The sequence below is a fragment of the Poeciliopsis prolifica genome, unplaced genomic scaffold (assembly GCF_027474105.1).
Source record: "Poeciliopsis prolifica strain line A6 unplaced genomic scaffold, Auburn_PproV2 SCAFFOLD123, whole genome shotgun sequence".
NCBI classification, from domain to species: domain Eukaryota; kingdom Metazoa; phylum Chordata; class Actinopteri; order Cyprinodontiformes; family Poeciliidae; genus Poeciliopsis; species Poeciliopsis prolifica.
Window position 1 is genome coordinate 430,062 of NW_026562498.1, and position 15,552 is coordinate 445,613.

Here is a 15,552-nt window from a genome sequence, read left to right on the forward strand (position 1 = left end):
CTGACTCTGTCTCAAAAGAGAAGTTCAGATCTCTTAAACTGAATGACTTTTATGCTTCGAAGCCACATTTCCAAACGTCCGGAGGATGGCACAGAAGATGCTGGTATTGTTTGGCTCGACACGCAGACTTTCAGCGACATGAACATCAACAAATCCCGTCACAGATCCGGTTAACTGACCAACACCTCAGATCGATTCTGAGAATCGCCACAACGAAACTAAATCCAGACTTTGACGCACTGGCAAAAAAGGAGAACAACAACACTGTCCCCACTGAGATATGAGTTTCTTTACTGTCTGATGAAAAAAAAAAAAAAAAAGCAATTTTAGCATTTAACGCTTAGAAATGAATTTTATTTGGCCAGAGTCTTTCTGTCTGCTTTTACTTGTTACTTGCTTTTTCGGCCAATAGAAAGTCGGGTCTATACCACGTGGTCACTAAGGCTCTGCACCATTTACATGCCGGCGTGGAAAGCGGTTCGCCGTGTTGGTGGGGTTTGTTCTCCGTTTCAGTCAACAGATAAGCAGAATGATCCACTTGCAGCAAACTTTAAACATTAATTCCTCTCCAAACAGGCTGACAGGACCTCAGCCTGTTGGATCTTCAGCCTGTTGGGTCTCAGGGTGTCAGATGGCGGGAGACATTCAGCCGGCGGGAGACATTCAGCCAGGTCTCCTCCTGGTGAATGTGAAGGAGTGGACCGCTGACAGACTAAGGTAAGGAACCAAAACAAGCGGACCGGACCGGTTAAAGTTCGGAGTTCTACTGAGAAAAGATCAACAGGTCCATTTGGTTCTGGTCCGGTAACCTGACCCAGTCTGGGTTCTGCTGGCTGCAGCCGGAGCAAAACATCAACCAGCGGAATTCATGTCTGTTTCACTAAATATGAAGAAAATATAAACTAATTTGATCAGATAATCAAACAATAAACCGATTTATTTTAATGCAACATTTATCAGCGGCCATGTTCAGGGTTTATTTAATAATGTAAAGATCATAAACGGATTAAAATGATCTACAGTAGATCTACATCTATAGATCTGTGTATATTAACAGTTTATTATGTAATAAGTGATTTAACTGCTGATCAGGTTCATTTTCCTTCCTGCATCTTGGATCCTTTCTCCTCATGTCCAGGTTCATCATTCAGAACCACAGATGGATCCAATAATCGATCCTGACCTGATCTGCAGGATCAGTTATCAGCAGCAGCAGCACCTTTATTTCATTTAATAAAGTCAGATATAGACAGAGAACTCAGATGATTCAACTGGATCTGGACCCAACAGAACCACCAGATCAGAACAAAAAGAAACTTTGTTTCCCAGTCGGTCCGTTAACGTCGGAACCGATCAAAGTCCAACTTTATGGTCTCAAAGGTTCTGCTCAGCGAGTCGCCGGGTTGGATCACAGCAGAGCAGAAAATACCTGAGGTCCGTCTGGAGACGGGTTCTACTGGGCCGAGCAGAAGGTTCTACTGGGCCGGTCAGGTTGGTTCTACTGGGCCGAGCAGAAGGTTCTACTGGGCCGGTCTGGTTGATTCTGTTGGGCCGAACAGAAGGTTCTACTGGGTCGGTCAGGTTGGTTCTGTTGGGTCGGTCTGGTTGGTTCTGTTGGGCCGGTCTGGTTGGTTCTGTTGGGCCGGTCTGGTTGGTTCTGTTGGGTCGGTCTGGTTGGTTCTGTTGGGTCGGTCTGGTTGGTTCTGTTGGGTCGGTCTGGTTGGTTCTGAGCTGCAGTTTGTTGTTGTTCCTCTGAATTTTCTGTTGATCCTGACATAAATATGATTTTGTTACTAATAAATTGTTAATTATTGATCATAATGTTCTTGTTCCTTTCAGAAGACAATAATAGAAATAATGTGGGAGTTATTGATTATTGATTATTGATTTCTGCTGCTGAAAAGTAAAACATGATAGTTTTAGCTGTTGGATCAATAATGTGTCACAGATCAGCTGAGAATTTAAATATAAATAATTAATAATTGAACATATTATATAATCTTCCATGATCAATAGATCAGCTGCTGCTGCTTAAGATCATTTAAAAATAAAATGTATAAATTTAACATAAATTAATATTTCTCCTGTATTTTCAGTGGTTCCACTTCATTGGTTTTTGGGTTTGTTTGTCCATTAGCACATGGAGTTTTTAGGGTTCTGATCGGCCCGGTTCTCTTCCTGTAGCAGAACCTGGTTCTACAGGATGCGGTACTGCAGCACCCGGGGCGGGGTCCAGAACCGGGACTTCAGGGAGGTTCTGTTCTCCGGATTCGCTCCGGATGGAGGGATGTTCATGCCGGAGACGCTGCCCACTGTGAGTCCAGAGACGCTGCGGAGCTGGAAGGGGCTGCGGTACCGCCAGCTGGTTCTGGAGGTCGCAGCCCAGTTCATCCCAGAGGAGTTGATCCCCAGAGACGACCTGGAGGGTGAGCAGCACCAACAGCACCAACACAGCACCAACAGCACCAACAGCAGCACCAACACAGCAGCACTTTCAGAGGGATGGTGGAGGCTGTTGTGGTTTAAATCTGTTTTTATCTGGAATCTTTTACAAAGTTTAAAGTTCAGGTTGATTTTTCCCCAAAGTTAAAAATTTCAGTGGTTTGTAGATTTTCTTAAGATTGTTGAGGCCAAAGGAGCAAAAGCAGAAACAAGTTAAAGATGAAACTGGACTGGACCGGACTGACCTGGTCTGGTCTGGTCTGGTCTGGATCAGACCAGACCGGACCGGACCGGACCGGTTCGGACCGGTTCTCTCAGGATGAATGAGTCATGTTCTGCCTCCAGGCCTGGTCGCTGAAGCTCTCTCTGGGTTCTCGGTTCCCGACTCGGTCCGGATCGTCCAGCTGAAGGACGGTTTGTCGGTTCTGGAACTTTTCCACGGAGAAACTTTGGCGTTCAAAGATCTGGCCATGAGCTGCACCGTCCACTTCCTCGACTACTTCCTGCGGAAAGACGGCAGCCGAGCCGTCGTCCTGGTTGGTAAGAAACATCCCTGAGACATGACCTCTGACCTCTGACCCAGTTCTGTGATCATGACCTCTGACCCGGTTCTGCCGTTAGGAACATCAGGAGACACCGGCGGCTCGGCCGTCCGCAGCGCCCGGTCTCTGCCGGGTCTGGATGTTCTGGTGGTTTTCCCTCGGGGTCGGATCACGGCGGTCCAGGAGAAACACATGACCACCTGCCTGGAGGACAACGTCCACGTGTTCGCAGGTAGGCCCGGTTCTGACCGGTTCTGACCCGGGACCGTCTGACCCGGCCCGGTTCTGACACGGCCCGGTTCTGCTGCAGCTGACGGCAGCTCAGACGACATCGACCAGCCGCTCCGCCGCCTGTTCGCCGACCAGAACCTGGTCCGGACCCACAGCCTGATGAGCCTCAACTCTGTCAACTGGTCCAGAGTCATGATCCAGGTGGCGCACTTCTTCTACGCCTACCTGGAGCTGAGCGGCCTGGGGGCGGAGCCTGGGCTGGGGGCGGAGCCTGGGCTGGGGGCGGAGCCTGACATGGGGGCGGAGCCTGGGCAAGGGGCGGAGCCTGGATCCGAGCCTGCAGCGCTGCCGGAGCTGGAGGTGGTGGGTTCCGACCGGAGGAGCCGGGAACATTGCAGGTGGGTTCACTAGGGAGCGGCTCTAGTGAGTGTTTGGATCAGAACCAACAGAACCTCCTGGTCCGATGAACTTCTCTCACAGCTGAGATCATTTCCTGTTTTGTTTATTGATTATTGTTGGGACTGAACCAGCTGATAATAACTGGGTCACTTTATCTGAGTTCAGAACTTTATCGTTTTAACCGAATCTGTTTTAAGTAAAATCTCGCCCCCTGGTGGCGCCGTCGCTTTTTCCATCAGCTGCTTTCGTCGCCGTGAGGATGGGGCTGCCGCTGAAGCTGGTTGCCATGGTGAACGCTAACGACATCGTGCATCGGACGGTAACCAGCGGCGATTTCTCCATGGCGCCCAGCGTCACCCAGACTGTGGCTCCGGCCATAGCATCCAGGTAGACAGAACCAGAACCAGAACCAGAACCAGAACCAGAACCAGAACCGACCGGGTCCATCACAGGCTGAGCAGGAAGAAACTTTTCACCTGAAACATAAATTATATTTCATCATGAATTATTTATCGTCTTTAATCATTTCATTTATTCATTTATTGTGAAAATACTTTCATCTTTTTGCTATTGTTGAATTTGTCTTATTTTAATAAACATGTTGGTTTCATGTTGTTTCTTGCTTTCAGAGAATTAAATGTTAAATTAACAGATTTAAACAGATTTTCTGTTTGTTTTGTTCTAATCTGCATTTATCAATAAAATGTAACGGAAGCCATCTTGGTTCTGGTTCTGTTCTTCAGGACCCGTACAACATGGAGCGGGTCTTCTGGCTGCTGCTGGACCGGGACGGCGCCGCCGTGAAAACCATGATGGAGGAGTTCCAGCGTTCCCATCGACTCAGACTGCCAGAGAACCAGCGCAGACTGGTACCGTCCTCTCCAGAACCGCGAGGCGGACCGGACCGCCGGCCGCAGTAACCGTCTCCTCTGTGGTTCTCCCAGCTGGCCGAGGTTCTGGTGAGCGGCGCCGTGAGCGACCGGGGATCCTGGAGACCATGAGGCGGTGCTGGGACCAGAACCGGTACCTGCTGTGTCCCCACACGGCCGTGGCCGTCTGGCACCACTACAACCGAACCCACAGCACCACCAGAAACAGGTCGGGGAGGGGCTGTATTAGTTAATCAGTTTGTTTGTTTTGTTCTATATTATTAAATATTTTATAGTTTAAATAACTGGTCAACATTTTATCTGACTTTATTTTCCAGTTTTATTTCTTACATTTAATTTAACTTCATTTGTTTTTCTCTCATTTATTTTAAGTTTGTTTAAATATATTATTTCAATTTTATTCTATTAAAGAACTGTTCCCGGTTCTTCCCGGTTCTGTCCGGTTCTTCCCGGTTCTTCCCGGTTCTGTCCGGTTCTTCCCGGTTCTGCCCGGTTCTGTCCGGTTCTGTCCGATTCTGTCCGGTTCTGCTGTAGTTAATCTGCAGATAATCGTTTGGTCTCGTTTCTCCTGACGGCTGCAGATGCTACGTCGCTACGGCGTCTCCAGCGAAGTTCCAGGCAGCAGTGGAGAAGGCCGGGCTGACCTTTGACCCCCCGGAGGCAGTACTGGCTTTGGACCAGTTACCCACCCGGTACCAGAACCTGGAGAGGAGCGCAGACTGGTGCAAGGACTGGGAGGAGCGTCTGAGGGACTGGATCCAGTTTGTGAGCAGAACCAGGAAGAACGGAGGAGTTTGTTACCCGACGACTTCCTGTCCTGAAGATGACCTCACTGTGATGTCATAAATCACCTGATCAGCAGCAGCCAGCGTCTCAATTAAACTAATCTGGAAGTAAATGCAGCCTGAATGTTGCAGAGTTAAAACTAATTTACATGTTTAAGTAAAGAAACAGAAACTGATTTAAAATCAAATCATTTTAAGGCCCTTTTGATTCCTTTCATTTGATAGAATTATTAGAAATAATTTAGTTCTATTTTAACTTTTACATGTATTCATTTCCGTAAAATTATAATAAATCTGTTTGATTATTTTCAGTCTTACATGTCAGGATGTTTAATAAACGTTTGAGATCTAATTTAACCTGAAATAAACTCCACACGTTTCACTGCGTCTCATTTCTAACAACATGGCGTCTCGGCATGAAGAGCAAACTGGAGACGCTCAAACCTAAACATCCTAAATTAATCTGATGTTTATGTCCAGGTGAATATTATCAAACGCCTGCATCAGGGAGCGAATGGCGATTGATTTGAAATAAATCTCACATTCCTGAGGCAGCTGTCGGTTCCATGTTCTGCACCCGGTTCCCTTTGTCTCCCTGGAGCACCTGACCCCAAACTGTGTGCACGGCCCTGTCAGCTCACAGCTGTGAAAAACATTTCCACAAGTAAAGTAAAAAAGTTTTTGTCTTTTTTACTTTACAATCCACAAACAACACATTTTAATGTCAGAGGCAAACTTTTACTATCATTGTGACAGAAAAGCTGACCGACTTGATTCTCTCTGAAAAATAGAACATTTTAATAATAATTTATTCAAAATAAAAGTTAAATATTTGTTGTTGAGTAAACATTTATTTATGTTACTGAATTAATTGTGAAATGATTTAGTGACGTCACTGCGGTGTCCGAGGACACCTGAAGGCATCTTGGCTCTGACAGTGCAGAGCCAAGATGGCGGCTGGTCGCTGAAGCAGCCGGCTCCTCCTTCCTCCGCCTGTTGTTGTCGCTGGGAGCCGTCAGTGAAGCAGCGGCAGCGGCCAGGATCCTCAGGGACGCTCGGGGAGCGGATGCCCGCCCTTTCTGCCTCCTGTCGCGGTTCTTTTCCAGCTGGTGCTCGGTATGCGGGGAGCGGACTGACACCCAGCAGCAGCGGGCTGAAGGTGGAGCGTCTCCCGGGTTTCCTCACCTGCCTCCCCGGTGAGACTCAGGGCAGGTAGGGCGGGCGGACAGGCTGACCAGGTGCTTCTGCTGGGTTTGTAGGTTATTCTGGTAGATTCTGGTTCTTCCTGGTTAACTGGACCCGTCAGCTGACTCGCCGCTTCTGGCTGAATATTAACCGTTTATGGCTAAAAGCCTCTAAATGCTGTTGCGTTCAAAGACCGCAGGGACATTTCAGCTTCTCATTTATGGAGATTGGTCACCTGGAGCTGAAGGTCTGGTGGTGTGATGTGGCTCCGCCCTTTGTTCGCTCAGATCAGGTGACCTTTGACCTCCTGGAGCATCCACGTCACACTGATCCACATTCTCTAAACCAGGCAAAACATTATGACCAGACCTGTCCTCCTTTCAGCCTCTGGTTTCTGCTGTTTTACTTTCAGACAGTAATGATGCGTAACTGTGGCAACAAGGTATCATTTCTACAGCTGATTAGCATCTGAAACCCTTAAATAATTGAACTCTGACCCCAAACAGTCTCACTCAGGCAGAGGTTTAAAGAGGAGCAAAAGCAAAAGAGGAGGATCAGCAAAGCTGATAATAGCTGATGATGTCATTCAGGACATGTTGGTGTTTCTGCTGCCTGGATGTTGATCTGTTAGCGAGTCAGGACGGTTCTGGTTGTGGTTCTGGTTCTGGTCCTGGTCCTGGTCCTGGTCCTGGTCCTGGTCCTGGTTCTGGTTCTGGTTCTGGTTCTGGTCCTGGTCCTGGTTCTGGTTCTGGTCCTGGTCCTGGTTCTGGTCCTGGTTCTGGTCCTGGTTCTGGTTCTGGTCCTGGTCCTGGTTCTGGTCCTGGTTCTGGTCCTGGTCCTGGTTCTGGTCCTGGTTCTGGTCCTGGTTCTGGTTCTGGTCCTGGTCCTGGTTCTGGTCCTGGTCCTGGTTCTGGTCCTGGTTCTGGTTCTGGTTCTGGTCCTGGTCCTGGTCCTGGTTCTGGTTCTGGTCCTGGTCCTGGTTCTGGTCCTGGTCCTGGTTCTGGTTCTGGTCCTGGTCCTGGTTCTGGTTCTGGTTCTGGTCCTGGTTCTGGTCCTGGTCCTGGTTCTGGTCCTGGTCCTGGTTCTGGTCCTGGTTCTGGTCCTGGTTCTGGTTCTGGTCCTGGTCCTGGTTCTGGTCCTGGTTCTGGTCCTGGTCCTGGTTCTGGTCCTGGTTCTGGTCCTGGTTCTGGTTCTGGTCCTGGTCCTGGTTCTGGTCCTGGTCCTGGTTCTGGTCCTGGTTCTGGTTCTGGTTCTGGTCCTGGTCCTGGTCCTGGTTCTGGTCCTGGTTCTGGTCCTGGTTCTGGTTCTGGTCCTGGTCCTGGTTCTGGTCCTGGTCCTGGTTCTGGTCCTGGTTCTGGTTCTGGTTCTGGTCCTGGTCCTGGTCCTGGTTCTGGTTCTGGTCCTGGTCCTGGTCCTGGTTCTGGTTCTGGTCCTGGTCCTGGTTCTGGTCCTGGTCCTGGTTCTGGTTCTGGTCCTGGTCCTGGTTCTGGTTCTGGTTCTGGTCCTGGTTCTGGTCCTGGTCCTGGTTCTGGTCCTGGTCCTGGTTCTGGTCCTGGTCCTGGTTCTGGTTCTGGTCCTGGTTCTGGTTCTGGTCCTGGTTCTGGTCCTGGTCCTGGTTCTGGTTCTGAGGCGAGCTGCAGACTGAACTTTGGCCCGACTGGAAACCTTCAGAGATAAAGTTGTGCTCCATGGCGCCCCTACAGGAGAGCAGGGGGATCAGCTTCCTGCTGCTGTTAATAACAACAATATAAAATATTTTCCGTTTGGTTTTAGTGCAGCGTAAACATTTCCACACAGAAAGATGCTGATTGGACCAGAAAGATGCTGATCGGACCAGAAAGATGCTGATTGGACCAGAAAGACGCTGATCGGACCAGAAAGACGCTGATCGGACCAGAAAGACGCTGATCGGACCAGAAAGATGCTGATTGGACCAGAAAGACGCTGATCGGACCAGAAAGACGCTGATTGGACCAGGAATGTTTTACTGTTATAAAGTTAAAATAAAATCAGCTTTAATTTTAAATTAACCCTGGAACCACCAGCTCTAACTTCCTGGTTTCTGACCAATCAGAGCTCAGAGTCATTCTCACTAGACGTCACCTCTGATTGGTTCTGGAGGTTCTGACCCGGATGGTTCCTGATGAGAAAAGTATTGATGAATCTGTTGCCATGATTACGGTTCGTCTCCTCTACAGGTAGGCTCCTCCCCCCATGAACCGATGATGTCATCGCCTCCGTCTCAGCCCCGTGGCTCCGCCCCCTCGGCTCTGGACTCGCTGTCCGTCTCGTCCCTGCTGTCCGGGGATCTGGACGACGATGACGGTGAGGAGGAAGGCCTGGGTGACCTGGAGGTCAACCCGTACGACGGCCTGCCCTTCTCCTCGCGTTACTACGCCCTGCTGGAGGAGCGGCGGCGGCTGCCGGTGTGGCGGCTGCGCCAGAGCTTCCTGGAGCATCTGGAGAGCCACAGCATGGTGCTGCTGAGCGCACCCAGTGGAGCCGGGAAGAGCACACAGGTAAGGAAACGCTGCAGGTTAGCAGGGAAAGCTAGCCACATTAGCTCTGTAGGCGACTGATCCATGTACGATACATGAGTGATATGAACCAATCAGGATCTGGACCCGGATCATCAGGGAGATGGATTCAGCATCTATAGTTTCATAAACTGGATGGCCGCACATTTGTTTTTCTGCCATAACACGTTCCTGCCACTAGAGGGCAAACTGCTGCTGATCCGCTAATAGTGGAGATCATTTTTAGTTTAGTGCTTTTTGGTGACTTTACAGATATTTAGCACTCTTCCCCTGATGTATGTTGATACAGAGTTAGTTTGTATAAATACCTTTTTAGCATGTAGCATTAGCATAGCTAATGTTAATGCTTATTGTTGTTGCAGCTAACCGTTAGCTGGCGTTCCCACTGCTGGTTGCTGGATTAGGAGGTTTCAGTTGAAATACTGGGTCCTGATTGGACGGCTCTCAGAAATATCAAAATGAATAATTATAACCAAACAGTTTTTGACAAAGTGAAAGAACCAGCAGGTTAGAGAAGCCAATCAGTTCCCTGTATTTCAAACTGAACATGTTGTAGCTTTCAGACCAGCAGAGGTTTCACCTGTCTGCTGGGACCACCTGGTTGCCATGGTAGCGCCTCTCCCTGCAGGCCATTGGTCGGCAGCTTGAATTCACTCCCTGCTGTAACCTGAAGCTCCTTCCAGCCTCAGACGTCCTGCTCCCCTTCAGCTTCCTGGTGCAGCTTCACCTTTGACCCCAGGCTGCTCAGGCTACCCTCACTCTGAGGTCACTGAGGTCACTGAGGTCAGGAGCTGCTGTCTGTTGCCATGGTGACCTCGCCCGCTGCTTGATCCCTGTTCAAATATTGACTCTGATCTCCAGGATCTGATGTTTGTTTGGTTCTGGATGAGAAAGTTTTTGTTCAGGTCTGACCAGGAGCAGGAAGCTTTGCTGTTGCTGTCTGTGCTCAGCGGCGCCCCTCTCTGCAGGTGGCCCAGTGGTGCGTGGAGTTCTCCCTGTCCTTTGAGTTTTCCCACGGCCTGGTCTGCTGCTCCCAGCCGCACCCTGAGGCGGCGCTGAGCCTGGCGCTGCGCGTGGCCGACGAGATGGACCTGAGTCTGGGCCTGGAGGTCGGATACCGCGTGTCACATGACGACAGCTGCACACCTGACACCCTGCTCAGGTGAGGAGGCCGGAAGGAGGCCGATCAGAGAGTAACATCCAGCTTAACAACGATCCGCACCAATCAGAGAAAATGTTTCCAATGTGAACGGATTCATACCAAGTCTGTCAAGGAATCAGTTTATTTTTAGTTTTGGTAACACACAATGCCTCCTTCAATGGTCCTTTAGGTTGTTGGTTTGAATCCTGTCAGGTTAATCCTCGCCCTCTCTCGTCTCTCCTCTGCAGGTTCGTCAGCGACACGCTGCTGCTGGAGGAAATGATGTCGGACCCGTTGCTGCGGCAGTACCACCTGGTGGTTCTGGACGAGCTGCAGGAGCGGACCGTTCCCACCGACGTCCTGCTGGGCCTGCTGTGCGACGTCTGCCGCCAGCGACCCGACGGCTTCAGGGTCGTCCTCCTCGCCCACCCGACGCTGGCGCCGCGCCTCGCCGCCTTCCTGGGGCCCGCCGTCCCACACCTGGCCCTGGACGTCCCCGAAAGGCCCCCGCACCAGCAGGTGGAGGTGATGTACCGGGAGCTTTCCTCTGGGAAGGAGCCGGTGTCTGCCGCCTGCCACATGGTGCTGGACCTGCACCGCAGAGGAGAGGAGGGAGACGTGATGGTGTTCCTGGCCGACGCCCAGGTAGACAATATAGTTAAGATATAAAAAATACTGAGAAATGATAGGAATATTAAATTCATTCATTGTCTGTGAATTAGTTTGCTCTGGTAAATCAGCTGCTGTGACCCAGTAAAGGTGAAACCTGAGAGCTGTCAGCGAGCCGCCGGTTCTGTTGGTTTTGTGCTTTAAACAAAGGGAACCGGTCCGACTGACCCGGTTCTGCTGCAGTTTGAACACAAAGAGCAGCGACCAAAGGGACCTGCAGGGTTGATCCGTTGGCTTCCTGTCCAGGAAGCAGGAAGTGGCGTTAGCTAGGAGAAGCGCTGCTGTTCCTGCTGCTGGCCACCGGGGGCAGTAACGTTGAGGGAAGGAAGGATCTGTAGGAAGGTGATAAATGTATAAATATTGGGGTTGATCCGGTTTTCCGTGTGGGTGCAGGAGGTGGAGGAGTGTCTAGTTCTGCTGCAGAAGGAGTCTCTGGCTCTGAGTCCTCAGCTCGGTTCGCTCCGGTTCCTCCCGCTCCACTCCGGTCTGGCCGGCCTGGCCCAGCGGGTCTACGAGTCCGGTCCCGGCGCCGAGCCGAAGGACGGCGACCCGTCTGAGGGCGATGGCGGCGTCAGGAGGAAGGTGATCCTCAGCGACGCGCTGGGAGAGGCGTCGTTCTCCCTGCAGGGGGTCCGCTACGTGGTGGACACGGGTCTGCAGCTAAAGACGGTGAGTCCTGGAGGAGAACCCTGAGATCTGGGTCGGGTCGGTTCTGAGCCGGACGCTTCTCTCTGTGCGGCTTCCAGGTTTACAACCCTCAGATCCGGGCCAACTCCCAGGTCCTGAGGAGCATCAGCCGGCACCAGGCGGACATGAGGACCCAGCGGGTCAACAGCCAGCTGCCCGGTAGGTCCACAGGTTCTGGTTCTGGTGGACCGGGCGGGTTTCCTGACGGTATGTCCCCCTGTGTCAGGGCTGTGTCTGCGGCTGTACTCCCAGGCCCGGTACGAGTCCGGCATGGCGGAGGCCCGCGGGCCCGGAGTCACCGAGGAGAACCTGAGCCACCTGGTTCTGCTGCTGAAGAGGCTCGACATCGCAGACATGGGCCAGTGCAAGTTCCTGGACCGGCCAGGTACCGCCTGCTGGGTCTGGGTCTGGGGGTCTGGTCCCGGTTCTGATGCCCCTGTCCCTGCAGCTCCTGAAGCCCTCATGCAGGCGCTGGAGGACCTGGACTACCTGGCGGCTCTGGACGACGACGGGAATCTGTCGGAGGTCGGCATCATCATGTCGGAGCTGCCGCTGGAGCCGCCGCTAGCTAAAGCGCTAATCGCCGCCTGCGAGTACGACTGCGTGGAGGAGCTGCTCACCATCGCCGCCATGCTGACAGGTGAGGAAGAGCAGGAAGGAGGTCTTCATCAGCAGGTCTGCAGAGACGCAGAGTCGGTCTGTAGACCAATGGGTCTCACTGTCCGACAGAAGAGGAAGGAAGAATGAACAAGACACCTAGCATGGCTAATTAACAGCTAGCACTGCTAACTAAACAGCTAGAACCGCTAACTAAACAGCTAGCACTGCTAACTAAACAGCTAGAACCGCTAACTAAACAGCTAGACCTGCTAACTAACCAGCTAGCACTGCTAACTAAACATCTAGAACCGCTAACTAAACAGCTAGCACTGCTAACTAAACAGCTAGAACCGCTAACTAAACAGCTAGCACTGCTAACTAAACAGCTAGCACTGCTAACTAAAAGCTAGAGCTGCTAACTAACCAACTAGTACCGCTAACACTAAAGAGTTCATCGTAAGTATCAGTTATGCTAATGCTAAATCACTACACCAACATGGTATTTAGCGTAAGCTAATGTTTTATTTGTAATGCTAATGCTGTTAATACTGCTACGTTCCAGAAGCTAAAGTTAAATTTCTGCACCAACCAGGTATTTAGTAAATTAGCATTCTAAAATGTATTTGGGAAAAATTAACTTCAGGATGCTAAGTGTGCTAACAAAAAATTAGCTTAGCTAGTAGCGCATTAGCAGAAGTGTTGCCACCTCTGGATAAAATGAATAAAACAGGAGGAGGAAGTGAACCTGGACTGCTGAGGACTGAAGCGTCCGTCCGTCTCTTACTGGACCGTTTCTGTTCCAGCTCCTTCCTGCTTCCTGTCCCCGGACCCCAGCAGACAGGAAGCTGCTGTGTCTGCCTGGCGCCCCCTGCTGCACCCGGAGGGCGATCACCTGACCCTCATCAACGTCTACAACGCCTTCCTGGAGCGTGCGTCCCGCCGCCTGCAGGTCCTCCGTCCAGTGTCTCCGTCTGACATCCCTCTGTTGTCTCCACAGATAATGAGGACGAGGCGTGGTGCAGCGCCACCTTCCTGAGCCTCGCGGCGCTGCGACTCGCCGGGGTCATCAGGGCGGAGCTTCTGGAGGTCATGCAGAGGATAGAGCTTCCCGTTTCCCCGCCTGCCTTCGGGGGCCAGGACAACTGCACCAACATCAAACGCGCCCTCATCTCAGGTTTCTTCCTCAAAGTGAGTTCACCCTTCAGAAGCCCCGCCCCCTGCTTCATCACCGCCCTCACCTCCTCCTCTTCCTCAGGTGGCTCACGATGTGGACGGGTCGGGTAACTACCTGCTGCTGACCCATCGCCACGTCGCTCACCTCCACCCGTTCTCCTCCTACCGCTGCCGGCAGCCCAGTCCACCTCCCAGTCCTCCCAGTTCACCTCCCAGTCCTCCCAGTCCACCCAGCTGGGTCCTCTACCACGAGTTCACTGTCTCCCGGGACAACTGCATCCGCATCGCCTCCGAGGTTCATCCCCAGATGTGAGTCTGAGTCTCACAGAAACACGACGGAGACGCAGCTGCAGATTATTGTAGAGATTATTCTGTCAAATAATCTGGTGATTTATCAATTATTATTTTGATGAAATGTTTCTATATGTTTAGTTTTGGCTTCCTCACGGCTCTGACTGTGTTTTTTAATCAATGGTTGAGTCCTTGTTCTGCAGTAAGTAATTAATCACCAGCAGCGCCATCAGGTGGCTGAGAAACATGTTTCCAAAACTAACTATAGAAACCAAGAGGCCGATTTACAGAACCAAGACTCTCCTATAAATGGACCCGTCTGTTTCTGCCTCCCATCATGTGGTCAAATCAACTCCAGCTGTTTGGCCAACATGTGATTTAATATTCTTATTATTTTACTTTTTCCAAAATGAGACAAATTCTCATTTATTTTTTATCTGTACCAGATTTATTGATCGCCGATCACGTTTTGTATCTTAATTTTCATCCGAAGCTTTAATCATCAAATTATCCTGCTAACATCAGTTAGCATCAGCTAGCATCAGACGCAATGAAACTCCATCGAGAACCTGAAGTTAAAACTGAAACATGTTCACATCCCAACCTGCAGGACAAACGAGCCAAAATATTAACATGGTTATCTACAAATATCAACATTAGCATGCTAGTTTGTTCATTAGCATGCTAGTTTGTTTTATTAGCATGCTAGTGTGATCGTTAGCTTGCTACTTTGTTCATTAGCTTGCTAGTGTGATCATTAGCATGCTAGTGTGATCGTTAGCTTGCTACTTTGTTCATTAGCTTGCTAGTGTGATCATTAGCATGCTAGTGTGATCATTAGCATGCTAGTGTGATCATTAGCATGCTAGTGTGATCGTTAGCTTGCTACTTTGTTCATTAGCTTGCTAGTGTGATCATTAGCATGCTAGTGTGATTATTAGCATGCTAGTGTGATCATTAGCATGCTAGTGTGATCGTTAGCTTGCTACTTTGTTCATTAGCTTGCTAGTGTGATCATTAGCATGCTAGTGTGATCATTAGCATGCTAGTGTGATCATTAGCATGCTAGTGTGATCGTTAGCTTACTAGTTTGTTCATTAGCTTGCTAGTTTATTCATTAGCATGCTAGTTTGTTCATTAGCATGCTAGTGTGGTCATTAGCTTGCTACTTTATTAGCTTGCTAGTGTGATTATTAGCAGTAATGGTTAATGTTTGTCTGTTACCTAATCTCTTTATTTTTCCTCAGAAAGGGAAAAATTTTGTCCTAAGAAATTATTGAAACTTCATTTTAAAGGAGTTGAATCAAAAATCCTGACCTTGTGATATTTTACCATAAAAATCTGAGAACATCAACACAACCCTGAATGTTTCAGAAACACGGAGAATAAACGGAGTTTACTGTTTTGTCCCCGTCAGGCTGGTGGAGTTGGCGCCTCAGTACTTCCTGGGAAACCTGCCGGCGAGCGACGGGAAGGAGCTGCTGATGGAGCTGCTGATGGAGCTGCGGCAGAGCGTGGCGCCCCCTGCAGGCCAGCCGGACTCAGGAGACAGAACTCAGAAAGACAAAACGGCCGAGACTCACAGTCAGTCCGGCACAGAGCTGTGCCTGGTCCAATGAGACGGCTGGTTCTGGTTCTGCAATCAAGTTCAATCTGAACTTCTGCTGGATTAGAAACTAATCCAGGACTTTGACTCGTATGCAGCTGAAGGACTTTGACACTAATTATCTTCTATTTGCTGTTTTAATTTAATGAGTGGTGTCGGTGTTTCTGTTGGGTTTTTCAGTTCATCCAGAACCTGAATGGGTTCACTGCGGTTCTGTTTCCTCTCTATGCAGACGAGGTTTACTCAGATTATTACGTTTTCAAACCCAGCCTCTTTCCCAACACGACGTTTCTGTCTCTGTTGTTTTTATTTGCAATATAAATAAAATGATCATTTTTGAAATGTGAAAAACTTTTTTTATGCCTGATTAAAGA

General features: G+C 50.0%; 2 protein-coding genes across 2 annotated transcripts; both read left to right on the forward strand.

Moving 5' to 3' along the window:
* Positions 1–353: 353 nt before the first annotated feature.
* Positions 354–5,668, forward strand: LOC129354986 (threonine synthase-like 2). The gene is given in 11 exon segments (XM_055024553.1): positions 354–717; positions 2,185–2,426; positions 2,788–2,982; positions 3,064–3,216; positions 3,295–3,581; positions 3,583–3,613; positions 3,854–4,001; positions 4,330–4,483; positions 4,559–4,589; positions 4,592–4,712; positions 5,086–5,668. Coding segments are annotated over 11 exon segments (1,815 nt in total). The 5' UTR covers positions 354–529; the 3' UTR covers positions 5,351–5,668.
* Positions 5,669–6,214: 546 nt separating this feature from the next.
* Positions 6,215–15,529, forward strand: LOC129355019 (ATP-dependent RNA helicase DQX1-like). Its single transcript, XM_055024570.1, is given in 13 exon segments — positions 6,215–6,395; positions 6,398–6,501; positions 8,673–8,993; positions 9,980–10,173; positions 10,401–10,797; positions 11,215–11,490; positions 11,568–11,667; positions 11,735–11,893; positions 11,957–12,148; positions 12,912–13,037; positions 13,106–13,296; positions 13,364–13,590; positions 14,990–15,529. Coding segments are annotated over 13 exon segments (2,529 nt in total). The 5' UTR covers positions 6,215–6,355; the 3' UTR covers positions 15,192–15,529.
* The last annotated feature ends 23 nt before the right edge of the window (positions 15,530–15,552 follow it).